At 47.4% G+C, this 26947-nt stretch overlaps 1 protein-coding gene across 1 annotated transcript in view; it reads right to left on the reverse strand.

Moving 5' to 3' along the window:
* The window catches only part of LRRK2 (leucine rich repeat kinase 2), a 202666-nt gene that overhangs the window by 93225 nt on the left and 82494 nt on the right, over positions 1-26947 (reverse strand). The window contains 1 exon segment of the mRNA XM_068276292.1: positions 18257-18320. Coding sequence (XP_068132393.1) covers positions 18257-18320 — 64 coding nt within the window.

Consider the following 26947-nt stretch of genomic DNA (forward strand, 5'->3'; position numbering starts at 1 on the left):
AATCAGCCAATATTGCTGCCACTAGGGTTGCAACGGTATGAAATTCCACGGTATGATAACCGTCAAAAAAAATACCATGGTATGACGGTATTGCGGTATACGGTATTATACAATTATAATAGAATTATTTGGACCCTGAGCACCCCTTACACCCCACCCCCACCCCAGTGTGGGGTGCGCTACTCCTTCAGTATACATATGATTAAGCCCCTGGGGGCCCCAGGTAAAACTGAAAAAAGGCTTACCCTGCTCCTGCAGAAGTCCAGGTGGTGTTAGAGATAGGTGTAGCCAGTAGTAGGTGGCCGCAGCATAGGTAGCCAGGGATAGGTGTAGCCAGTAGTAGGTGGCCGCAGCATAGGTAGCCAGGGATAGGAGTGGCCAGTAGTAGGTGCCTGCAGCATAGGTAGCCAGGGATAGGTGCCTGCAGCATAGGTAGCCAGGGATAGGTGCCTGCAGCATAGGTAGCCAGGGATAGGTGCCTGCAGCATAGGTAGCCAGGGATAGGTGCCTGCAGCATAGGTAGCCAGGGATAGGTGCCTGCAGCATAGGTAGCCAGGGATAGGTGTAGCCAGTAGTAGGTGGCTGCAGCATAGATAGCCAGGGATAGGTTCCTGCAGCATAGGTAGCCAGGAATAGGTGAAGCCAGGGATAGGTGTAGCCAGGATAGGTACCTGCAGCATAGGTAGCCAGGGATAGGTGTAGCCAGGAATAGGTGCAGCCAGGGATAGGTGCCTGCAGCATAGGTAGCCAGGGATAGGTGCCTGCAGCATAGGTAGCCGGGGATAGGTGTAGCCAGGATAGGTGCCTGCAGCATAGGTAGCCAGGGATAGGTGTAGCCAGTAGTAGGTGGCTGCAGCATAGGTAGCCAGGGATAGGTGCCTGCAGCATAGGTAGCCAGGGATAGATGTAGCCAGGATAGGTGCCTGCAGCATAGGTAGCCAGGATAGGTTCCTGAAGCATAGGTAGCCAGGATAGGTTCCTCCAGCATAGGTAGCCAGGGATAGGTTCCTGCAGCACAGGTAGCCAGGGATAGGTGTAGCCAGGATAGGTGCCTGCAGCATAGGTAGCCAGGGATAGGTGTAGCCAGTAGTAGGTGGCTGCAGCATAGGTAGCCAGGGATAGGTGCCTGTAGCATAGGTAGCCAGGGATAGATGTAGCCAGGATAGGTGCCTGCAGCATAGGTAGCCAGGATAGGTTCCTGCAGCACAGGTAGCCAGAGATAGGTGTAGCCAGGATAAGTGCCTGCAGCATATGTAGTAGGTGCAGCCAGGATAGGTGCCTGCAGCATATGTAGTAGGTGCTCCTCTTCATAAGTGGCCTAGTCTGTCACTGGAGCAGCGGCATCTGCAGGTGGTGTGGAGGCTTCTTGCTGGGGTGTCTTCCGTGCCTGGTGGTGGTGGATGCGAGGAAGGCAGGCAATGTGAGGCGGCTTAGAAGGAGAGGGCTTCCCTGCGTGGGTGGCCGTGCGGTCCGGAAGCAGAGGCGGCTGGAGTGACGATCAGTGGCGGCTGCTCGGTGAGACCCAGCAGTGGGGGCCGCAGAGCTGTGGTGGTCCTGGGGCTTAGCGGGCGGGGACTGGCACGGTCAGCCATGGGGAGCTCCGATCAGTAGGAAGCTGATTAGCAGGAAGTGACGGCGGCAGCAGCGTGTATGGAGCTGGGGCGGCCACGTGGTAAAGATTTCCGGAGTCTGACTGCAGCGAGCCCTGGGTCCCTGGACACTCCGCAAAGCGTCCCTGGATTCCTAGAGGCAGGGGGAATCTTTCCCACAGATGCGGTGAGGCCGTCGGGGGAGAAGGGTTGGAGCCCTGTGTGCCGGGCAAACGTCTTACAGCACCATCTTGGGTAAACCGGTATTTTCAAAAAGTGCATGGCATGGTTATCATGCATTTTGAAACCGTGGTATACCGTCATACCGGTATACCGCGGCAACCCTAGCTGCCACAATGTACAAAATCATGCAGATAGATATGCAGGAGCTTCAGTTAATGTTCACATCAAACACCAGAATGTTGGGAGGAAAAATGAGCCTCACAATAGGACCTTTAGAGCCAAACAGGCTGGTTTGAGCATTTCTGTAATAGTTGATCTCCTGAGATTCTCACACATGACAGTCACACATGACTAACTTTTGCAGCTGTACAGGGAGATGTGTGTAGTCTTGTATGAGTCACTAAGAGGTCTAGGTAAACAAATCTCAGAACAGCAATTGAAAAAACTTTCAGTCTACTTGGCCAGTCTACTTGTGAGCTCCATAAAAGTTTGCTGCAAATGTGAAATGTTTATATTACATATTTTCCTGATCATAACTACCGTATGTAACAAAATTAAAATATAAAAGACAAATCATGTTGTTCCTTCAACTGCAAAATAGAGGGTATGTTTGATATATACATAATGGTAGGTTATTTAACCACTTGCCGACCGCCCACAGCCCATGGGCGGCGGCAAAGTGGATGCCTTAAGGACCGCAATACGCCTTAGGGCGTTGCGTCCTTTTCCTATGCCGGGGGAGCGATCGCGTCATTGATGACGCGCGCTTCCCCCGGCAACTGGCTCCGCCCACCCGCCGTAACATCCCGCCGGCCATACGGAAGCGCCGGCGGGATGTTAACCCCGCGATCGCCGCTACAAAGTGTATAATACACTTTGTAATGTATACAAAGTGTATTATACAGGCTGCCTCCTGCCCTGGTGGTCCCAGTGTCGGAGGGACCACCAGGGCAGGCTGCAGCCACCCGAGTCTGCACCCAAACACACTGATCTGCCCCCCCCCCCCCCGCCCACTGATCGCCCACAGCACCCCTCAGACCCCCCCTGCCCACCCCCCAGACCCCTGTTTGCACCCAATCACCCCCCTAATAACCCATCAATCACTCCCTGTCACTATCTATCAACGCTATTTTTTTTTTATCTCCCCCCCCTGCCCCCTCCTGATCACCCCCCCACCCCTCAGATTCTCCCCAGGACCCCCCCCCCCCCAGACCCCTCCCCCCTGTGTACTGTATGCATCTATCCCCCCTGATAACCTGTCAATCACCTGTCAATCACCCATCAATCACCCATCAATCACCCCCTGTCACTGCCACCCAACAACCAGCCCCTAACCTGCCCCTTGCGGGCAATCTGATCACCCACCCACACCAATAGATCGCCCGCAGATCCGACATCAGATCACCTCCCAAATCCATTGTTTACATCTATTCTCTCCTCTAAACACCCACTAATTACCCATCAATCACCCATCAATCACCCCCTATCACCACCTGTCACTTTTACCTATCAGATCAGACCCTAATCTGCCCCTTGCGGGCACCCAATCACCCGCCAACACGCTCAGATTGCCCTCTGACCCCCCCTTATCAATTCGCCAGTGCATTAATTACATCTGGTCTTCCCTGTAATAATCCACTGATCACCGGTCAATCACCTGCCAATCACCTATCACCCATCAATCACCCCCTGTCACCCCCTGTCACTGCCACCCATCAATCAGCCCCTAACCTGCCCCTTGCGGGCAATTTGATCACCCACCCACACCAATAGATCGCCCGCAGATCCGACATCAGATCACCTCCCAAATCCATTGTTTACATCTATTCTCTCCTCTAAACACCCACTAATTACCCATCAATCACCCCCTATCACCACCTGTCACTTTTACCTATCAGATCAGACCCTAATCTGCCCCTTGCGGGCACCCAATCACCCGCCAACACGCTCAGATTGCCCTCTGACCCCCCCTTATCAATTTGCCAGTGCATTAATTACATCTGTTCTTCCCTGTAATAACCCACTGATCACCTGTCAATCACCTGCCAATCACCTATCACCCATCAATCACCCCCTGTCACCCCCTGTCACTGCCACCCATCAATCAGCCCCTAACCTGCCCCTTGCGGGCAATTTGATCACCCACCCACACCAATAGATCGCCCGCAGATCCGACATCAGATCACCTCCCAAATCCATTGTTTACATCTATTCTCTCCTCTAAACACCCACTAATTACCCATCAATCACCCCCTATCACCACCTGTCACTTTTACCTATCAGATCAGACCCTAATCTGCCCCTTGCGGGCACCCAATCACCCGCCAACACGCTCAGATTGCCCTCTGACCCCCCCTTATCAATTCGCCAGTGCATTAATTACATCTGTTCTTCCCTGTAATAACCCACTGATCACCTGTCAATCACCTGCCAATCACCTATCACCCATCAATCACCCCCTGTCACTGCCACCCATCAATCAGCCCCTAACCTGCCCCTTGCGGGCAATCTGATCACCCACCCACACCATCCGATCGCCTGCAGACCCGCAGTCAGATCACCTCCCAAGTGCATTGCATCTGTTCTCTCCTCTAAACACCCACTAATTACCCATCAATCACCCCCTGTCACTGCTACCCATCAGATTAGACCCCCATCTGCCCCTAGGGCACCCAATCACCCGCCCACACCCTCAGACCCCAGCCCTGATCACCTCGCCATTGCATTACTTGCATCTATTCCCCCCACTAATCACACCTTGAGACACCCATCAATCACCTCCTGTCACTACCTGTCACCCCCTAGCACACCTACCCATCAGATCAGGCCCTAATTTGCCCCGTGTGGGCTCCTGATCACTCGGCCAAACCCTCAGATCCCCCTCAGACCCCCTTCCGATCACCTCCCCAGTGCATTGAGTGCATCTATTTTCCCCTCTAATCACCCCCTGAGACACCCATCAATCACCTCCTGTCACCCCCCTAGCACTCCTATCCATCAGATCAGGCCCAATACAACCTGTCATCTAAAAAGCCACCCTGCTTATGACCGGTTCCACAAAATTCGGCCCCTCATAGACCACCTGTCATCAAAATTTGCAGATGCTTATACCCCTGAACAGTCATTTTGAGACATTTGGTTTCCAGACTACTCACGGTTTTGGGCCCGTAAAATGCCAGGGCGGTATAGGAACCCCACAAGTGACCCCATTTTAGAAAAAAGACACCCCAAGGTATTCTGTTAGGTGTATGACGATTTCATAGAAGATTTTATTTTTTGTCAAAAGTTAGCGGAAATTGATTTTTATTGGGTTTTTTTCACAAAGTGTCATTTTTCACTAACTTGTGACTAAAAATAAAATCTTCGATGACCTCGCCATACACCTAATGGAATACCTTGGGGTGTCTTCTTTCTAAAATGGGGTCACTTGTGGCGTTCCTATACTGCCCTGGCATTTTAGGGGCCCTAAACCGTGAGGAGTAGTCTAGAAAACAAATGCCTCAAAATGACCTGTGAATAGGACGTTGGGCCCCTTAGCGCACCTAGGCTGAAAAAAAAGTGTCACACATGTGGTATCGCCGTACTCAGGAGAAGTAGTATAATGTGTTTTGGGGTGTATTTTTACACATACCCATGCTGGGTGGGAGAAATCTCTCTGTAAATGGACAATTGTGTGTAAAAAAAAAAAATCAAACAATTGTCATGTACAGAGATATTTCTACCACCCAGCATGGGTATGTGTAAAAATACACCACAAAACACATTATACTACTTCTCCTGAGTACGGCGGTACCACATGTGTGGCACTTTTTTACACCCTAAGTGCGCTAAAGGGCCCAAAGTCCAATGAGTACCTTTAGGATTTCACAGGTCATTTTGCGACGTTTAGTTTCAAGACTACTCCTCGCGGTTTAGGGCCCCTAAAATGCCAGGGCAGTATAGGAACCCCACAAATGACCCCATTCTAGAAAGGAGACACCCAAAGGTATTCCGTTAGGAGTATGGTGAGTTCATAGAAGATTTTATTTTTTGTCACAAGTTAGCGGAATATGACACTTTGTGAAGAAAAACAATTCAAATCAATTTCTGCTAACTTGTGGCAAAAAATAAAATTTTCTATGAACTCACCATACTCCTAACGGAATACCTTGGGGTGTCTTCTTTGTAAAATGGGGTCATTAGTGGGGTTCCTATACTGCCCTGGCATTTTAGGGGCCCTAAACCGTGAGGAGTAGTCTTGAAACAAAAATGACCTGTGAAATTCTAAAGGTACTCATTGGACTTTGGGCCCTTTAGCGCAGTTAGGGTGCAAAAAAGTGCCACACATGTGGTATTGCCGTACTCGGGAGAAGTAGTATAATGTGTTTTGGGGTGTATTTTTACACATACCCATGCTGGGTGGGAGAAATACCTCTGTAAATGACAATCTTTTGATTTTTTTTACACACAATTGTCCATTTACAGAGTTATTTCTCCCACCCAGCATGGGTATGTGTAAAAATACACCCCAAAACACATTGTACTACTTCTCCCGAGTACGGCGATACCACATGTGTGGCACTTTTTTGCACCCTAACTGCGCTAAAGGGCCCAAAGTCCAATGAGTACCTTTAGGATTTCACAGGTCATTTTGAGAAATTTCGTTTCAAGACTACTCCTCACGGTTTAGGGCCCCTTAAATGCCAGGGCAGTATAGGAACCCCACAAATGACCCCATTTTAGAAAGAAGACACCCCAAGGTATTCCGTTAGTAGTATGGCGAGTTCATAGAAGATTTTATTTTTTGTCACAAGTTAGCGGAAATTGATTTTAATTGTGTTTTTTCACAAAGTGTCATTTTCCGCTAACTTTTGACAAAAAATAAAATCTTCTATGAACTCACCATACTTCTAACGGAATACCTTGGGGTGTCTTCTTTCTAAAATGGGGTCATTTGTGGGGTTCCTATACTGCCCTGGCATTTTAGGGGCCCTAAACTGTGAGGAGTAGTCTTGAAACGAAATTTCTCAAAATGACCTGTGAAATCCTAAAGGTACTCATTGGACTTTGGGCCCTTTAGCGCAGTTAGGGTGCAAAAAAGTGCCACACATATGGTATCGCCGTACTCAGGAGAAGTAGTATAATGTGTTTTGTGGTGTATTTTTACACATACCCATGCTGAGTGGGAGAAATATCTCTGTAAATGGACAATTGTGTGTAAAAAAAATTAACAAATTGTCATTTACAGAGATATTTCTCCCACCCAGCATGGGTATGTGTAAAAATACACCCCAAAACACATTATACTACTTCTCCTGAGTACGGCAATACCACATGTGTGGCACTTTTTTGCAGCCTAACTGCGCTAAGGGGTCCAAAGTCCAATGAGCACCTTTAGGCTTTACAGGGGTGCTTACAATTTAGCACCCCCCAAAATGTCAGGACAGTAAACACACCCCACAAATGACCCCATTTTGGAAAGTAGACCCTTCAAGGTATTCAGAGAGGGGCATGGTGAGTCCGTGGCAGATTTCATTTTTTTTTGTCGCAAGTTAGAAGAAATGGAAACTTTTTTTTTTTTTTTTTTTTTTTCTCACAAAGTGTCATTTTCCGCTTACTTGTGACAAAAAATAATATCTTCTATGAACTCACTATGCCTCTCAGTGAATACTTTGGGATGTCTTCTTTCCAAAATGGGGTCATTTGGGGGGTATTTATACTATCCTGGAATTCTAGCCCCTCATGAAACATGACAGGGGGTCAGAAAAGTCAGAGATGCTTGAAAATGGGAAAATTCACTTTTTGCACCATAGTTTGTAAACGCTATAACTTTTACCCAAACCAATAAATATACACTGAATGGGGTTTTTTTTAATCAAAAACATGTTTGTCCACATTTTTCGCGCTGCATGTATACAGAAATTTTACTTTATTTGAAAAATGTCAGCACAGAAAGTTAAAAAAATCATTTTTTTGCCAAAATTCATGTCTTTTTTGATGAATATAATAAAAAGTTAAAATCGCAGGAGCAATCAAATAGCACCAAAAGAAAGCTTTATTAGTGACAAGAAAAGGAGCCAAAATTCATTTAGGTGGTAGGTTGTATGAGCGAGCAATAAACCGTGAAAGCTGCAGTGGTCTGAATGGAAAAAAAGTGGCCGGTCCTTAAGGGGTAGAAAGCCCTAGGTCCTCAAGTGGTTAACATTCATCCAAACTAGTCCCATTGTGTGTGCATATATATATATATATGTTACGGCCAGAACCCGAAGTCTGGCCACTTTGGGTTCTGGCCGGTCAGCAGTGGTGCTCAGCAGAGCTCGAATATTCGAGTAGCTCGAATATTCGAGCTCTTTTCCAGCTATTCGAGCTCGGTATTCGAGCTCCGAATAGCTGTAGCTATTCGAATGGGCTATTCGCGTACACTCGAATAGCCCATTCACTATTCGAGCTATTCGAGCAAACGGCGCTATTCGAGCTCGGTACCGAGCTCGAATAGCGTCATAGCCCAGATTGATGTCCTTAGAGCCAATCAGAGGGCTCCCAGGCCCTCTGACGGCAGCCAATCACAGAGGGGGACCCTGGCCAGCCCCTACCCTATAAATAGCGGCCGCCATGTTACGTTTCTCCGTCCTTGCCTGAGACTTGCATAGAGAGAGAGTTGCTCCTTTGTGCTTTGGCTTAGCAAGAGCTTTATTGTGGTCATTTACCTAGCGTTTTTGCTCACATACACCTCCTATACACACCTATATTGTTGTTAGTTAGTTAGACATTGTATTTTAGTTAGTAGCTTTTGTGTTACAAAGAGACAGGCCAGCTGCTGCAGGCTTACAGCTTTAGGCCTCAGGGCCTGCCTGTGTGGGCAGCTGTCCTCCTGTCCTCTGTTTATTTCTCTCATCTATACCAGTATTTCTGCTGTCCTTTACTACTGATTGTATTAGTATTGTAGTTATATACTGTAACTGTACTAGGACACTCACTGTCACTGTTCATAGGCTACTAGCTGCTCCTGCGTGTGTGCACTCACTGTCTGTGTACACACTACACACACTCTATTTCCAAGTTCTGATAACTGATTGATTATTGTAATTGAATATTGTAATTAGTTAGTTGTACTCACTGTTACTACTTACTGTACTAGGAGTCTAGGACACTCAGTCACTGTTCATAGGCTACTAGCTCCTGCGTGTGTGCACTCACTGTCTGTGTACACACTACACACACTCTATTTCCTTCTGATAACTGATTGATTATTGTAATTAGTTAGTTGTACTTACTGTTACTACTTACTGTACTAGGAGTCTAGGACACTCAGTCACTGTGTTCATAGGCTACTAGCTCCTGCGTGCGTGCACTCACTGTCTGTGTACACACACTACACACACTCTATTTCCTTCTGATAACTGATTGCTTATTGTAATTAGTTAGTTGTACTTACTGTTACTACTTACTGTACTAGGAGTCTAGGACACTCAGTCACTGTTCATAGGCTAGCTCCTGCGCGTGTTTGCGCGTGCGTGCACTCACTGTCTGTAGTGTACACACACTAAATTTACTTGTGATTACTACTGATTATTGTAACTGCTAGTTGTACTTCCTGACTGTTACTACTTACTTACTGTACTAGGGACACTCACTCAGTCACCTCACCCACCAACCCACTCCATTAAAGTACCCCACTTTTCAACCGCCCTTTTAAAAAACTTTTGTCTATACGCCCAAAACATCGAAGATGTCTGGAAGTGGCAGCCAGCGCGGTTTGGGCAAGGGGAAGGGCAGCAAGGGAATCAGGAGGAGAGGGAGCAGCATTGTGGCAAGCCGCGGGCGCGCCACCATGCACAGTTCCGCAGCAGCAGCAGCAGCGTCAGCTAATTCCTCCCATAGCCACTGGCCGTGGACGCCTTGGGCGCCGCCCAGCAGGAGCATCTGCAACTCACGCTGCAGAGACACAGCAGCAGCAGCGTGTAGCACCTGCTCCGATTTTCCTCCAGCCGGGTCGGAAACGTCCCATTGAGGAAAAGCATGCAGACACTGTGGTGCAACTCATGACGGAGGATGAGCAGCCCGCCATCAGCTCTGCATCCGAGGCCTCCACCCTCACCACCACCCCTGTTCGCAGCAGCCGCCCAGCAGGGCCTGGGGAGGAGGCCAGTTCACCGTCAGTTGGCGACCTGTCATTCAGCAGTCTTTTGACCCCAGGCATCATGAGTCAATTGTCTGCTGTTGTTGGCGATTTTGAGGAGGAGATGCTGATGGGCACTTTGGGGGATGAGGGATTGGACAGCAAGACTGTGGCGACAGTCAAGCAGCCCATCCATGCATCAGGAGAGGAGTTTGGGGGGTCCTCATCCCAGCAGGACATGTTTCAGGAGGGGGAGGATGATGATGACCCGGTGACAGACAGAGACTGGGTGCCACCACCTCCAGGGGATGTCGTCCTCAGCAGCTCTGAGGAGGAGGAGGAGGATGCTCTTGTGGGCCTTGCAAGGAGGCGCATCATTGCAAGCATTGGCAGCAGCAGTAGGCAGGTCCCACAGCCTGCTGGTGTCTCAGGCTCAGCAGCAGCAGCAGCAGCATCTGCCAGTACCACCACCAGCCGCACCCAAGCCCCCCAAGCCCCCCCCCCCAACCACCACAGGGAGACAGGCAGCAGCGCTTCCATGCCGTAGGGGGATGTTTAAGTCACCAATCTGGCGATATTTCACCATGCCCACTGTGTACAGCAAGTACGCCACTTGCAACCACTGTCAGCGGAAGTTGAGCAGAGGTGCAGACCCCTTAAAGTTCTGCACCAGCTCGCTCATCAACCACCTTGCTGCGAAACATTTCCACCAGCATGAGGAGTTCCAGAGGCTGAAGGCATCTGGTGCTGGCAGTGGCACCACACCCATCACTGCACAGCCTTCAGCAGCAGCAGCAACAGCAGCCACCCGCCCTCCTGCTCCTCCAGCAGCACCAGCAGGAGTGCGGAAACGCACTGCTCCTCCCCCCTCTGCAACTCCTGCCGCCGACACTGAGGCCTGTTCTGGCAGCCAGTCCTCAGTGGCCTCCTCCGCTGTGTCTGCTGATTCCCGTGCCAGCAAAAGGCCACGCCAGAGCCTTTTGAGCGAGTCCTTCCAGGGGGTGGTTAGGGCTCTGCCTCCCAGCAGCCGTCGCGTGCGGCAGCTGAACGGCTTGCTGGCACGGGCCATGTGCTCCCAACTCCTGCCGTACACGCTCGTGCAGGAGGGGAGCGACATTCGTGCGCTGCTTGCTTGCGCAGCCCCAGACTGGCAGCTCCCCAGCAGACACTTTTTCTCCCGCAAGGCCATTCCTGCACTGCACCGCTTTGTGATGGCCAATGTGGAGCGAGGGCTGGAGCACGCGGTTGGTGAAAGGGTCCACGTCACCATGGACTCCTGGAGCAGCCGCTTCGGGACAGGCCGCTACCTGTCCTTCACTGTCCACTGGGTCAGCTTGGTGGAAGGGGGTGAGGATGGGAGAGCAGCAGCGGGCACAGCAGCAGCAGCAACACAGTGGGTGGTGCCACCCCGCAGGGTCAGGGGAACTGCAGCAGGTTCCTCCGATCCTCTGCCATCCTCCGGCACACCTGGCCAAACCCCCCGCCTCAGCAGCAGCGTGAAGGCCCGCCACTGCCAAGCGCTGCTGCACTTGGTCAGCCTTGGGAAGACCAAGCTGACGGCAACCCATGTGTTGGCCAAACTCCAGGAGCAGGAGAGGATTTGGCTGACCCCCAGAGGCCTCAGAGTCGGAGAGGTGGTGGCCGACAATGGGGCCAATCTGGTTGCCGCAATAGACAGGGGAAACCTGACCCACATCCCCTGTCTTGCCCACGTGCTGAACCTGGTGGTGCAGAAGTTCTTGCGCACCTACCAGGGGATGGGCGAACTGCTGGAAACGGCAAGGAACGTTGTGCGTCACTTCCGGCGCTCGGCTGCAGCCTGTGCGAGCCTGGAAGACGTGCAAAAGGAGCTGGATCTGCCACGCCATCGGCTGATCCTTGACGTTCCGACTCGCTGGAACTCCACCCTGGCGATGTTGGAGCGTCTGGTTGAACAGAAGCGCGCTGTCAAACAGTACCTTGCCCTGGCCACTGTTTCCGCCGCTCAGAGAAGGGACAAGACCAGCAACATCCCGTCCATCGTCCCCGATGATGACTGGAGGCACATGCAGCAGGTGTGCTTAGTGCTGGCTCCCTTTCTGCAGGCCACTAACATGGTGAGCAGGGACCATGCTATGGTCTGCGAGTGGGTGCCCCTGGTTTGTCTGCTGAACAGGGCCCTCGATGCTTTGCTGGAACAGGGAGCGGCAGCCTTGGACCAGCAGGAGCGGCAAGCAGCTGCACAGTCCACCTCTGAGGGGGAGGAGGAGGAGGACTTGGTGGAGGTCCCTGACCTTGCTGCTGATGAGGGGGATCAGCACAGTGCAGCTGAGTTGGTGCGGGGGTGGAGAGAGGATGAGGCTGACGAGGCAGAGGAGGAGGATGAGGACAGCAGCACTGCCGTCGATGTGCCAGCAGACGTGGCCCGCCTCTTCCCAATGGCAGCGCACATGCTGACGTGCCTGCGCAGAGACCCCAGGGTGATCCAGATGAAGCAGAGGGAGGACATCTGGATCAGCATGATGTTGGACCCACGCCTCAAGGGGAAGTTGAGCCAGTTCCTGCCGCCTGCAGGAGGAGACCCAGCGCAACAAATAAGGAGCTTGCAGCAGGCCCTTGTTGAGCGCTTGGAGGAAGCCTTCCCCCAGCCTTCCACCCCCACTGTCCAGCAGCCAGCACAGAGGCAGCAGCAGGTGCCTGCATCCAGCAGCAAGCGCCCCACAGACCTGCTGTCTCTCAGCCACGAGCTCTACAGGACTGTAGAGGCTCCGGCAGCAGTGACTAGAGAGGAGGTGCATGCAGCAGCATCCTCCACCGGTCACAGCCAGCGCCTGACCCGCATGGTGGCTGACTACATGGGGTCCTACAGCGGGCTTGACAGCGATGCCCCTGTTGATCCCATGGAGTATTGGGTCAAGCGCCTGGAGATCTGGAGCGAGCTGGCGCAGTACGCCCTGAAAGTGCTGTCCTGCCCCCCTTCCAGCGTGCTGTCCGAGCGCTGCTTCAGTGCAGCTGGTGGTGTGGTCACCGAGAAACGCTCACGTCTGTCTCACAAGTCTGTGGACAGACTGACGTTTCTCAAGATGAACCAGGCGTGGGTGGAAGGCGAGTTCCTGGCCCCTGTTGTCGGCGAGAGGGGGACATGAACTGGCTAAGAACCATCGTTAATGTGCCTTACCACCCTTTACCACCTCCTGGCTCCTGCTCACTAAGCCAGCCTGGTTCACTTTGACTATTACGTCGCCTGCAGCCACACATTTTACACCTACAGTGGGCTGCTGTGTACTGCCCTTCTGCTGTCTGTCTGTGTTTCCCACTGCCAGGGTACACAGATTTACCTTCTGCTGCCACTCTGCCACCAGCTATTACGTCAAACAATAGCTATATATCTGTGTAATTTGTTTTACAAACAAAACCAAAAAACCATAAAAAAAAAAAAAAAAAGGTTTAATTTTTCTGAGGTGCCCGGGTTGAAAACTGTGTTGTCCCAGTTGTGTATTGGACACAATGTGGGCTGCACGACCGCTGTCTGGGACCTCCTGTTGTGTTCATTTATGGCCTGGTATCACCGCTAGGTACCAGGGCTATTATGTCACGCTGCCTGCCTGCTGCCACACTCACACTACTCCTCCATTCCTCCTGCTGATGCTGCTGTCTGTCTGTGTTTCCCACCGCCAGGGTACACAGATTTACCTTCTGCTGCCACTCTGCCACCAGCTATTACGTCAAACAATAGCTGCTCACATTACTCCTCCATTCCTCCTGCTGCTGCTGCTGCTGTCTGTCTGTGTTTCCCAACGCCAGGGTACACAGATTTACCTTCTGCTGCCACTCTGCCACCAGCTATTACGTCAAACAATAGCTATATCTGTCTGTGTAATTGGTTGTAAAACCAAAACTACAAAACCATAAAAAAAAAAAAAAAAAGGTTTAATTTTTCTGAGGTGCCCGGGTTGAAAACTGTGTTGTCCCAGTTGTGTATTGGACACAATGTGGGCTGCACGACCGCTGTCTGGGACCTCCTGTTGTGTTCATTTACGGCCTGGTATCACCGCTAGGTACCAGGGCTATTATGTCACGCTGCCTGCCTGCTGCCACACTCACACTACTCCTCCATTCCTCCTGCTGATGCTGCTGTCTGTCTGTGTTTCCCACCGCCAGGGTACACAGATTTACCTTCTGCTGCCACTCTGCCACCAGCTATTACGTCAAACAATAGCTGCTCACATTACTCCTCCATTCCTCCTGCTGCTGCTGCTGCTGTCTGTCTGTCTGTCTGTGTTTCCCAACGCCAGGGTACACAGATTTACCTTCTGCTGCCACTCTGCCACCAGCTATTACGTCAAACAATAGCTATATCTGTCTGTGTACTTGGTTGTAAAACCAAAACTACAAAACCATAAAAAAAAAAAAAAAGGTTTAATTTTTCTGAGGTGCCCGGGTTGAAAACTGTGTTGTCCCAGTTGTGTATTGGACACAATGTGGGCTGCACGACCGCTGTCTGGGACCTCCTGTTGTGTTCATTTACGGCCTGGTATCACCGCTAGGTACCAGGGCTATTATGTCACGCTGCCTGCCTGCTGCCACACTCACACTACTCCTCCATTCCTCCTGCTGATGCTGCTGTCTGTCTGTGTTTCCCACCGCCAGGGTACACAGATTTACCTTCTGCTGCCACTCTGCCACCAGCTATTACGTCAAACAATAGCTGCTCACATTACTCCTCCATTCCTCCTGCTGCTGCCTGTCTGTCTGTGTTTCCCAACGCCAGGGTACACAGATTTACCTTCTGCTGCCACTCTGCCACCAGCTATTACGTCAAACAATAGCTATATCTGTCTGTGTAATTGGTTGTAAAACCAAAACTACAAAACCATAAAAAAAAAAAAAAAAAAGGTTTAATTTTTCTGAGGTGCCCGGGTTGAAAACTGTGTTGTCCCAGTTGTGTATTGGACACAATGTGGGCTGCACGACCGCTGTCTGGGACCTCCTGTTGTGTTCATTTACGGCCTGGTATCACCGCTAGGTACCAGGGCTATTATGTCACGCTGCCTGCCTGCTGCCACACTCACACTACTCCTCCATTCCTCCTGCTGATGCTGCTGTCTGTCTGTGTTTCCCACCGCCAGGGTACACAGATTTACCTTCTGCTGCCACTCTGCCACCAGCTATTACGTCAAACAATAGCTGCTCACATTACTCCTCCATTCCTCCTGCTGCTGCTGCTGCTGTCTGTCTGTGTTTCCCAACGCCAGGGTACACAGATTTACCTTCTGCTGCCACTCTGCCACCAGCTATTACGTCAAAAAATAGCTATATCTGTGTAATTTGTTGTAAAAACAAAACAAAAAAACCCCCCAAAAAAAAAAAAGGTTAATTTTTCTGAGGTGCCCGGGTTGAAAACTGTGTTGTCCCAGTTGTGTATTGGACACGATGTGGGCTGCACGACCGCTGTCTGGGACCTCCTGCCTGCTGTGTTTATTTACAGCCCTGGTATCACCGCTAGGTACCAGGGCTATTATGTCATGCTGCCTGCCTCATTGACTGCCTGCTGCCACACACTCATCCTCCTCCTCCTGCTGCTGAATTTACCTCCTGCTGTCTGTGTGTTTCCACTGCCAGGGAGCACATACAATGGCGCTTCCAACATGCGTGCGCCACCAGCTATTTGTTACGCTCAAAAATAGCTGCATTTCTTTAAAAAAAAAATTTGAAAAGAGAAATAAGTGAAGAAGAAGACGATATAGAAGAAGATGAAGATGAAGAAGAAGATGAAGAAGATGAAGAAGAAGAAGAAGAAGAAGATGAAGAAGAAGATGATGAAGAAGAAGATGAAGAAGAAGATGATGATGAAGAAGAAGAAGAAGATGAAGAAGATGAAGAAGAAGAAGAAGTTGAAGATGAAGAAGATGAAGAAGAAGAAGAAGAAGAAGATGAAGAAGATGAAGAAGATGAAGAAGAAGAAGATGAAGATGATGAAGAAGAAGAAGATGAAGAAGAAGATGAAGATGATGAAGAAGAAGAAGAAGAAGATGATGAAGAAGATGAAGAAGATGAAGATGAAGAAGATGAAGAAGAAGAAGATGATGAAGAAGAAGAAGAAGAAGATGAAGAAGAAGATGAAGAAGATGAAGAAGAAGAAGAAGAAGAAGATGAAGAAAAAGAAGATGAAGAAGAAGATGATGAAGAAGAAGATGAAGAAGATAAAGATGAAGAAGATGAAGAAGATGAAGAAAAAGAAGATGAAGAAGAAGAAGAAGAAGATGATGATGAAGAAGATGAAGAAGAAGAAGAAGATGAAGAAGAAGAAGAAGATGAAGAAGTTGAAGATGAAGAAGAAGAAGATGAAGAAGATGAAGAAGAAGATGAAGAAAAAGAAGAAGAAGAAGAAGAAGAAGAAGAAGAAGACAATATAGAAGAAGAAGAAGAAGATATAGAAGAAGATATAGAAGAAGAAGATATAGAAGAAGAAGAAGAAGACGATATAGAAGATAAAGAAGAAGAAGAAGAAGTATATACAGTACTGAACAAATTTCTGGACACAACTTCTCTTTTCAACTTTTTTTTTTTAAAGGAACATCCCCACATAATCACTTGCTGTTGTTACTTGGAAAAAAAGAGGTTTCTTGCATCATTCACCCTCAAAACAAGTGTTGGAAGCTATTTAAGGCCATTTCGAATAGTCAGCTCGAATAATGAGCTCGAATACCGACTCGAATAGTGAGCTCGAATTCCGAGGTCGAATCGAATAGTAAAAATAGTAAAAATTATTCGACTCGAATATTCGACTGATCTCGAATAATTTACTATTCGAATTCGACCTAACTCGAATTTTGAAAAGGGGTATTTGAGCATCACTACCGGTCAGTATGCGAAGTGGCCGGCTCATGCGGCCAATGTGTGAAACGGGCTTCAGTTTCGGACTTTGGCCGGCCAGAACGCGTTGTGACTTCACGTGGCCGGCCAAGTCCCGAAGTCCCGCTCACCGCCGCCAAGAAGCCCCGCTCACCTCATCCCCTGCTGCGGCTGCCGCTAACGTATTCAGACCTCCGATCAGGGCGACCGTAGCAGGGAGGCAGAGAGAGGCATAGCAGCTGCCAGCTCACGCGAGACCCGCTGGACCCGAACACTTCAATGCAGAAGTGACGTCATTAAACACTTCTTCTGCATTGGAAGTGTATGGGTCCGGGCGGGTAGCGTGCGCGCTGCTCTGCCTTTCTCCGCCTGGTGGTCGCCCTGATCGGAGGTCTGAGTACTTAGCGGCAGCAGGGGATGAGGTGAGCGGGGCTTCCTGGCAGCGCCTCCAGCAAAGCTCCCCCAGCCCAGTAAAGCTCCCCCCAGCCCAGCAAAGCACCCCCAGCTATGCAAAGCCGCCCCCCCCCCGACCATGCAAAGCATTTCCAGCCACGACCAGCCCAGCAAAGACCCCCCCCCCAGCCATGCACAGCCCCCCAGCAAAGCACCCACCACAGCCATGCACAGCCCCCCCCCCCAGCCAAGACCCCCCCCCCCAGCCATGTGCAGAACACCCACAGCCATGCACAGCCCCCTAGCAAAGACCCTCCCCCAGCCATGCGCAGAACACCCACAGCCATGCACAGCCCCCTAGCAGAGCACCCACAGCCATACACAGCCCCCCAGCAAAGCACCCACCACAGCCATGCACAGCCCCCCAGCAAAGACCCCCCCAGCCATGCGCAGCGCAGAACACCCACAGCCATGCACAGCCCCCTAGCAGAGCACCCACAGCCATACACAGCCCCCCAGCAAAGCACCCCCAGCCCTGCACAGCCCCCCAGCAAAGCACCCACAGCCATGCATTCCCCCTCATCTGTGACTAATCACCACTGTAATTTGATCTCTCCCCTGTGTCACCTGACTTCCACAGCAGAGCAGGTAATTTAAAAGCACATGATGTTAACAATGTCTTCTCCCAAGAAAGCAGGATGTAGACACACTGCAGATTTATTGCAGGATTTGTGTCAGCTGTAATTAAGAAATGCTTTTCTTTAAAAAAAAAAAAAAAAAAAGATTAGTATGATGTATCTTTCAGAGCAGAGCGGAAGTGCCATTTATGGTGCTGGACAGGACCCGGGATGTTCTGGAATTTGTGCGTTTTGGACTTTGGCCGACTGACTTTGGCCGTGTCTAGAACTGGCCGGCCAATGTCAGAAATTCCCAGCATTTTGGACTTTGGCCGACGTCAAATCGGCCAGTTCTAGAAACGGCCGGCCAATTCTAGAATTGGCCGATTTCTGGTTTTGGCCGTAACATATATAATAAATGAATGATTAATTGTAAGGGTAAGGTACTACCTGTAATGATTTCATGTCATCTATATGAAGCCCTGTTAGCACAGTGCAAATGTCTTACTTACAGTATTTCGGTGACATACACAACTACCTACTTGGATAATCAATACAAGGAAAATCTTTTCTGCGTCGTACAACAGAATCATCTCCAAAAGCACCCTGAAAAAAAGAAAACAATAATTTTTAATACAAATCTGATTTTATCAAGCACCATAAAAACAAAAACACAGAATCTAGCAGCAAGCTAGTCATTTGTTTAACCAATTAAGGACCAAGGTGATAGAGATCTACACCCTGTTTTGATGGGCTCCTAGTTGGCAGGGCGTAGATCTCTATCACCGGCGCCGCCGCTCCCCGCCGCGATCGTCTGCACGGAATCCGGAGCTCTTAGCTGTCTTATGACAGCTAAGGCTTCCGGGTATCGGCAGGAGCCGTCACTGATTGGCTCCCTGCCGTGTGATCGCTGTGAGCCAATCACAGCGATCCCCCTCCGAAAGGCAACATAGTTGCCGTTCCGCCTCCCTCTCCCTGTCACTGTGTGGATCTTTTGTGACAGGGAGAGACGCACAGCCTGCAGCCGTGACAGGCTGTGCGATTTTAGTGAAAAATAACATTTTAAATACATTTTTTTAACCCGATCTCCCCCCCCATTCATCCCTTGATCCCCTCCCAACCAACCCATATATATATATATATATATATATATATATATATATATATATATATATATATATATATATATATATATATATATATACACAGTGGTGTGAAGAACTATTTGCCCCCTTCCTGATTTCTTATTCTTTTGCATGTTTGTCACACTTAAATGTTTCTGCTCATCAAAAGCCGTTAACTATTAGTCAAAGATAACATAATTGAACACAAATGATGTTTTTTATTATTTAGTGAGAAAAAAAAACCTCCAAATCTACATGGCCCTGTGTGAAAAAGTGATTGCCCCCCCTTGTTAAAAAATAACTTAACTGTGGTTTATCACACCTGAGTTCAATTTCTGTAGTCACCCCCAGGCCTGATTACTGCCACACCTGTTTCTATCAAGAAATCACTTAAATAGGAGCTATCTGACACAGAGAAGTAGACCAAAAGCACCTAAAACGCTAGACATCATGCCAAGATCCAAAGAAACTCAGGAACAAATGAGAACAAAAGTAATTGAGATCTATCAGTCTGGTAAAGGTTATAAAGCCATTTCTAAAGCTTTGGGACTCCAGCGAACCACAGTGAGAGCCATTATCCACAAATGGCAAAAACATGGAACAGTGATGAACCTTCCCAGGAGTGGCTGGCCTACCAAAATTACCCCAAGAGCGCAGAGAAAACTCATCCGAGAGGCCACAAAAGACCCCAGGACAACATCTAAAGAACTGCAGGCCTCACTTGCCTCAATTAAGGTCATTGTTCATGACTCCACCATAAGAAAGAGACTAAGCAAAAGCCGCCTGCATGGCAGATATCCAAGGCGCAAACCACTTTTAAGCAAAAAGAACATTAAGGCTCGTCTCAATTTTGCTAAAAAACATCTCAATGATTGCCAAGACTTTTGGGAAAATACCTTGTGGACCGACGAGACAAAAGTTTAACTTTTTGGAAGGTGCGTGTCCCGTTACATCTGGCGTAGAAGTAACACAGCATTTCATCAAAAGAACATAATACCAACAGTTAAAAAATGGTGGTGGTAGTGTGATGGTCTGGGGTTGTTTTGCTGCTTCAGGACCTGGAAGGCTTGCTGTGATAGATGGAACCATGAATTCTACTGTCTACCAAAAAATCCTGAAGGAGAATGTCCGGCCATCTGTTTGTCAACTCAAGCTGAAGCGATCTTGGGTGCTGCAGCAGGACAATGACCCAAAACACACCAGCAAATCCACCTCTGAATGGCTGAAGAAAAACAAAATGAAGACTTTGGAGTGGCCTAGTCAAAGTCCTGACCAGAATCCTATTGAGATGTTGTGGCATGACCTTAAAAAGGTGGTTCATGCTAGAAAACCCTCAAATAAAGCTAAATTACAACAATTCTGCAAAGATGAGTGGGCCAAAATTCCTCCAGAGCGCTGTAAAAGACTTGTTGCAAGTTATTGCAAATGCTTGATTGCAGTTATTGCTGCTAAGGGTGGCCCAACCAGTTATTAGGTTCAGGGGGCAATTTCTTTTTCACACAGGGCCATGTAGGTGTTGAGTTATTTTCCTCAGTAAATAATAAAAACCATCATTTAAAACTGCATTTTGTGTTATCTTTGACTAATAGTTAACGGTTTTTGATGAGCAGAAACATTTAAGTGTGAAAAATATGCAAAAGAATAAGAAATCAGGAAGGGGGCAAATAGTTTTTCACACCACTGTATATATATATATATTTACTGGATTGTGATTTTATTTACTGTGCTTTACTGCAGTTAGATAGAGGTTAGTATAATAGGCAGGGTATATAGTGTTTAGCGTATAGTGTAGGGTATTTAGGGTTTAGTATATAGTTTTGTATATAGAGTAGGGTATATAGGGTTTAGTTTATAGTGTAGGGTATATAGGGATTAGTATATAGAGTAGGGTATATAGGGTTTAGTATATAGTGTAGGGTGTATAGGGTTTAGTATATAGGGGTTAGTATATAGTGTAGGGTGTATATATAGGCTTTAGTATATAGCGTAGGATATAAAGGGTTTAGTATATAGCAGTGGTGGCGAACCTATGGCACGCGTGCCGGGCCCGGCACGCGTAGCCTAATTTGCTGGCCCGCCACCGCTGCTTATGAACTGGCCTCAGCGTCTACTAAACGCCGCCGCGCCAGTTCATAGCCCGCAGCCCCGCAGTCTCCCGGGAGGCAGACCAGGGCTACGGCAAGATGGCTGCCGTCCCGAAGCCCTGTACTGGAGACTATTTGTGTCTCCAGTACAGAGCTTCGGCGGCAGCCATCTTCCCATAGCCCTGCACTCTGCCTGTCAGCGGCAGCGCAGGAGACTCAGCTGCAGAAGATCCGGGGAAGATGCACGCCAGAGCCCAGCCGAGAGGGAAGACTTCTGTCAGGTGAGTACATTACATTTTTTTTGCAGGTGAAATGCGGCCTACTGTGTTTTCTGCTAAAATGTTTCCCACATTGTGTTTTCTGGTGAATTGTAGCCCACTGCGTATGTTTTCTGGTGAATTGTGGCCCACTGCGTGTGTTTTCTGGTGAATTGTGGCCCAATGCGTTTATTTACAGTGAAATGTTGCCCACTGCGTATGTTTTCTAGTGAATTGTGGCCCACTGCGTATGTTTTCTGGTGAAATGTGGCCCACTGTGTATGTTTTCTGGTGAATTGTGGCCCACTGCGTTTATTTACAGTGAAATGCTGCCCACTGCGTTTGTTTTCTGGTGAAATGTGGCCCACTGCGTATGTTTTCTGGTGAAATGCTGCCCACTGCGTTTGTTTTCTGGTGAAATGCGGCCCGCTGCGTTTGTTTTCTGGTTAAATGCTGCCCGCTGCGTTTGTTTTCTGGTGAAATGCTGCCCGCTGCGTTTGTTTTCTGGTGAAATGCTGCCCGCTGCGTTTGTTTTCTGGTGAAATGCTGCCCGCTGCGTTTGTTTTCTGGTGAAATGCTGCCCGCTGCGTTTGTTTTCTGGTGAAATGCTGCCCGCTGCGTTTGTTTTCTGGTGAAATGTGGCCCACTGCGTTTATTTTCTCTTGAAATGTGGCCCACTGCGTTTATTTTCTCTTGAAATGTGGCCCACTGCGTCTATTATCTGGTGAAATGTGGCCCACTGCGTCTATTTTCTGGTGAAATGTGGCCCACTGTGTCTATTTTCTGGTGAAATGTGGCCCAATGCGTTTGTTTTCTGGTGAAATGTGGCCCACATTGCATGATTTTCTGCTGAAATGTTGCACACATTGCGTTTATTTTCTGGTGTCTGGGGTAACTGTTGCTACATTTATTATTAAGGGCTCATTCACACTACAGAACGTATGCACGAATGCAATTTCATGCATGTGCTGCCAACGCACAGTGATCGCACGGAATGCACATTGTGGTGCGCTAAAGCGTGGAGGTCGGCAGCTGTACCCATCGGGGAAACGTATGGGTTGTGCGTTAACATGTTCCCAGATGCGTTACAACGTAACGCATGGGAACGCACACCTGTAGTGTGAATGGTAACATGGAAGTCTATTGACTTTCATGTTACCATATGAATCTTACATTATGTGCATTGCGTCAAAACTGACAGCGCAGCACATAGTGTGAATGAGCCCTTAATGGTCATAGTTGGCTATATTTGCTGCTTTGGGGTTACGGCGGGTATACTAATAAATAGCATCACACAGTTTCTGCACACCCATGATGCGAATCCTCGTTTCACCACATCATGGCGGAAACACTGCTTTCTTATGCCTCGCTGTTACATCATTACGTTAGCTCCGCCCATTCAATATCATGGCCACGCCCATTTTCCGCCACTGCAACCCCGCCCCCTCATTGGCACTCGGAGATAAATAAGTCGATGTTAGGTCGCAGTTTGGGCACTCGGCCTCTGAAAGGTTAGCCATCACTGGTATATAGTGTCGCTATTAGGGTATATTGTGTACTTTATATTGTGTCCTTTATAGTGTCCTGCACTATATACGTGATGGCGAAGAGGTCTTTTACTGCTCAGCAGATTGTAGATATAATCTGCCAGTCTGGTGAATCCAGTGAGGAATTAGACTCTGAAGAATCAGAACCTGAAGATTCAGACTCAGAGTTTGAGCCAATCCCTGACAGTGACACCCTACCAAGTGAATCGGATGTGGAGGAGACTGAGGGTTCTGAGACAGCCATGCCAGAGCAGCCAAGCACTAGTCAGGTGCAGGAAGAGAGTGTAGCAACACCCAGACAGAGACACCGCAGGCAACAGAGCGCTTCTACTAAACGTTGCCGCACTGACGTACCGGAGGAATTGCTTCACACCGTGTGGTCACCTGCCAACCTAGAAGCACCCTCAATTCCTCCTTTCACAGGCCATGCTGGAATTAAAGTGCAAACGGCTAACCTCTCCGTAATTCAATTTATGGAACTCATAATCACTGATGAGCTCCTCGGCTCCATTGCTGAGCAAACAAACTTATACGCTCAGCAACACATTGCTGAGAAACCACAATCCAGCTATGTGAGGCCTAAGAACTGGTGGCCCACTACAGTGGAGAAAATAAAAACATTTTTAGGCCTCACAATAAACATGGGCATTACCAAAAAACCAGACCTAAAACGGTATTGGTCGAAAAGACCAATTCAACATATGGGGATTTTTTCGCAAACAATGTCGAGGACACGTTATTTGACCATCTTGCGCTTCCTCCATTTCAGTGACAATTCCCAGTTCCGACCCGGAGAAGATCCAAATATTGATCCCCTATACAAAATTCGGCCCCTAATTGACTAGCTATCGCAAACATTTTCAGAGGTATACGTGCCCGAAAAAAATATCAGTATTGACGAGTCCCTTGTACACTTCACTGGTCGACTTAGGATAAAGCAATACATTCCTTCCAAGCGTGCCAGATACGGCATAAAAATGTATAAGCTTTGTGAAAGCAGCACTGGCTTTACATGTGCTTTCCGAGTGTACGAGGGAAAAGACAGCCAGCTGGATCCACCTGGGTGCCCACCTTATATGGGCACAAATGGTAAAGTTGTCTGGGATCTGATTCACCCTCTCCTGAACAAAGGCTACAACCTGTACCTAGACAATTATTACACCAGCATCCCACTATTCAAACATTTAGCGAGAGAGAACACGCCAGCTTTCGGTACCATCAGATCAAACCACAAAGGCTTCCCTCAGAGCCTTGTCAACAAGCGCCTCAAACCTGATGAATCTGAGGGTCTCCGCAGTGAAGAGATGCTAGATCTGAAGTACAGGGGAAAAAGGGACGTATATATGCTTTCAACCATACATACTCCTGAAAGCATAACACCCAGGACTGGAGCACAAGAGAAACCTAAATGTGTTCATGAGTACAACCAATATATGGGTGGTGTAGACCGCAATGACGCGGCAATGAAGCCGTACCTGGCCGCACTCAAAACCAGATATTGGTATAAAAAAGTAGGCTTATCCTTGCTGCAGTTGGGAATTTACAACAGCTATGTACTGTACAAAATGTCAAAAAACCCTCTCAGCAATTTAGAATTCCAGGAGGAAATTGCTGAATCACTAATTTCCAAAGCTGCAACTCACCCGGGCAGAAGATTTGATTCAGTCGAGAGACTTTTTGGATATCATGTTCCAGAAATTATACCACATTTGTTCGGATAGACCAAAAATTGACTGAAATATCTAAACTCAAACAAAGCATGTCAAAACCAGAAAAAACGCTCTGGTCCTAAAAGAGGAAAAAAAGTGCTTCGTTTTTTACCATAATTATGTATAAATGATTTAGTCAGTGTTTGCTCATTGTAAAATTTTTCCTCTCCCCAATTTAAATTCTGACATTTATTACATGGTGACATTTTTACTGTGGGCAGGTTATGTAGCTGTTCCTAGCTGTTTTGGCTGTTAGAGACAGCTGTAAACAGCAAATTCCTGTCTGTGAACATTGTTACATTGTGGCAGTTTGCCCAGAGTACCGCGGTACTCAGAGCTTCTTGTGGGAGGGGTTTCAGCACAAAATCAGTCATACAGCGCCCCCTGATGGTCTGTTTGTGAAAAGCATTATATTTCTCATGTAAAAGGGGGTATCAGCTACTGATTGGGATAAAGTTCAATTCTAGGTTGGAGTTTCTCTTTAAGGCCATTTTATATGTTGGTCCTTAAGTGGTTAAAACAATCAGCTTTACAATGGAAATGCTGTAACCAGAACTCCAGTGGAAAGGCTTTACTCATTGTGGCTTACAATTTACTAGACATGTGGAAGACTGATCATTACCTTTTTATGTAGGAAAAGTCTTGCATTAGTCAATGTTCATAAGCTGCATAATGTAACATACAAGTCACTAAGCAATTCATGTAAGTCCCAGCAGAGCACAATCTGGTGCCAAAGGTATTGCAGGCAGGATCCCAGTATAATCATTTGGACCAATCACTGCATTTTCTCAGCAGACCTATCTGATGCCAGTCGAGAGACTTTCTGGATATCATGTTCCAGAAATTATACCACAGACGGGGAAAAAGCAATACCCCCAGAAAAAGTGTAGGGTCTGCACTAAACAAAAAATAAGGACGGATACCATTGCCCCGAATGTCCCGAAAAACCAGGACTTTGTTTAAAAGACTGTTTCAAAGTGTACCACACCTGCCTAAATTTTTAGCTTGGATTATCCTTCAAATTTATGGTACACAAATAGTGTAACATAAAAAAATATTTTTTCACCTACCAGGCTTCACAAAAACACCTAGCAGCGCCAGTAGCCAAGCCACACATAGGCGATATCATTTTATTTTATTCAGAAGGAGCAACTGAATCCCCCCGCCAAAAAAAAATTGATACATTTATTTTTTCTTCCCAAACATTCCATTCAAATTTAAGTATTGTAGGCATTCACCCCACAAATCATTCAGTAATTCCTTCTGAATAAAACGATACCACATATGCGTGGCTAGACTATTGCTTTAGTCCAAAGCAGTGCTGATAAGAAGTTGTCAATTATTGAACCTTCAAAGATCATAAATCACATGTTTGCAATTTCCAGCACAGCCCGCTTTCAATTAAGTCTGAGGTAAAAAGTCTGTCAAATTCCCACCAAAATGACCCCATTTTGTAAATTAGACCCCCTGAAGTATCCATCCGTGGGGGCATTGATGATTTTGACAGCACATATTATTGGTGGAAATTGATGGAATGTATAAGGACAAAAAGAAAAATTCATTTATTCAAAAATTCGTTATACATTCCATCAATTTCCACCAATAATCTGCAGTCAAAATCACCAATGCCCCCATCGATGGATACCTCAGGAGGTCTAGTTTACAGAATGGGGTCGTTTTGGTGGGAATTTGACAGACTTTTTACCTCAGACTTCATCAAAAGCGGGCTGTGCTGGGAAATGCAAGCGTGTGATTTATAGTCTTTGAAGGTTCAATAATTGACAACTTCTTCGAAGCACTGTATTGGACTAAAGCAATAGTCTAGCCACACATATTTGGTATCGTTTTATTCAGAAGGAATTACTGAATCATTTGTGGGGTGAATTTCTACAATACTTCAAAGCATGTCTGTCAAAAAACAGAAAAAACTGACATGTCTGAATAAAAAAAAGATTTTTTCTTTTTGTCGTTATACATTCCATCAATTTCCATCAATAATCTGTGCAGTCAAAATCACCAATGCCCCCATCGATGGATACCTCAGGAGGTCTAGTTTACAGAATGGGGTCATTTTGTGGGAATTTTACTATTTCAGTGACTTAGTGCTTCAGACAAGTGATGTACAACGCAGAAAACAAGCATTGTAGATTTTGTTCACTGAAAAGCAAAAATACACTTTTTTTCACAGTCCCTACAATGTACCAAAGATGTAAATAGTTTTCATTTTTTTCACATCTATATTAGAAACATATGGCAGAATACATTTTGAAAATAATTTGTTTTAATTTAAGATATATACATATTTTTGGTTGAAAATTTCAGACAATATACATTTTTTTACTTTTTTTTAGCATAAATTCTCTTAAAAAACATATAAAATTCCATTATCAATATAATTAAGTGGTATAGATAAAAAGCCCTATTTGTTCTGAAAAAAACAATATCACATTTGTTCGGATAGACCAAAAATTGACTGAAATATCTAAACTCAAACAAAGCATGTCAAAACCAG

The sequence above is a fragment of the Hyperolius riggenbachi genome, chromosome 3 (genome assembly GCF_040937935.1).
Source record: "Hyperolius riggenbachi isolate aHypRig1 chromosome 3, aHypRig1.pri, whole genome shotgun sequence".
Classification (NCBI taxonomy): Eukaryota; Metazoa; Chordata; class Amphibia; order Anura; family Hyperoliidae; genus Hyperolius; species Hyperolius riggenbachi.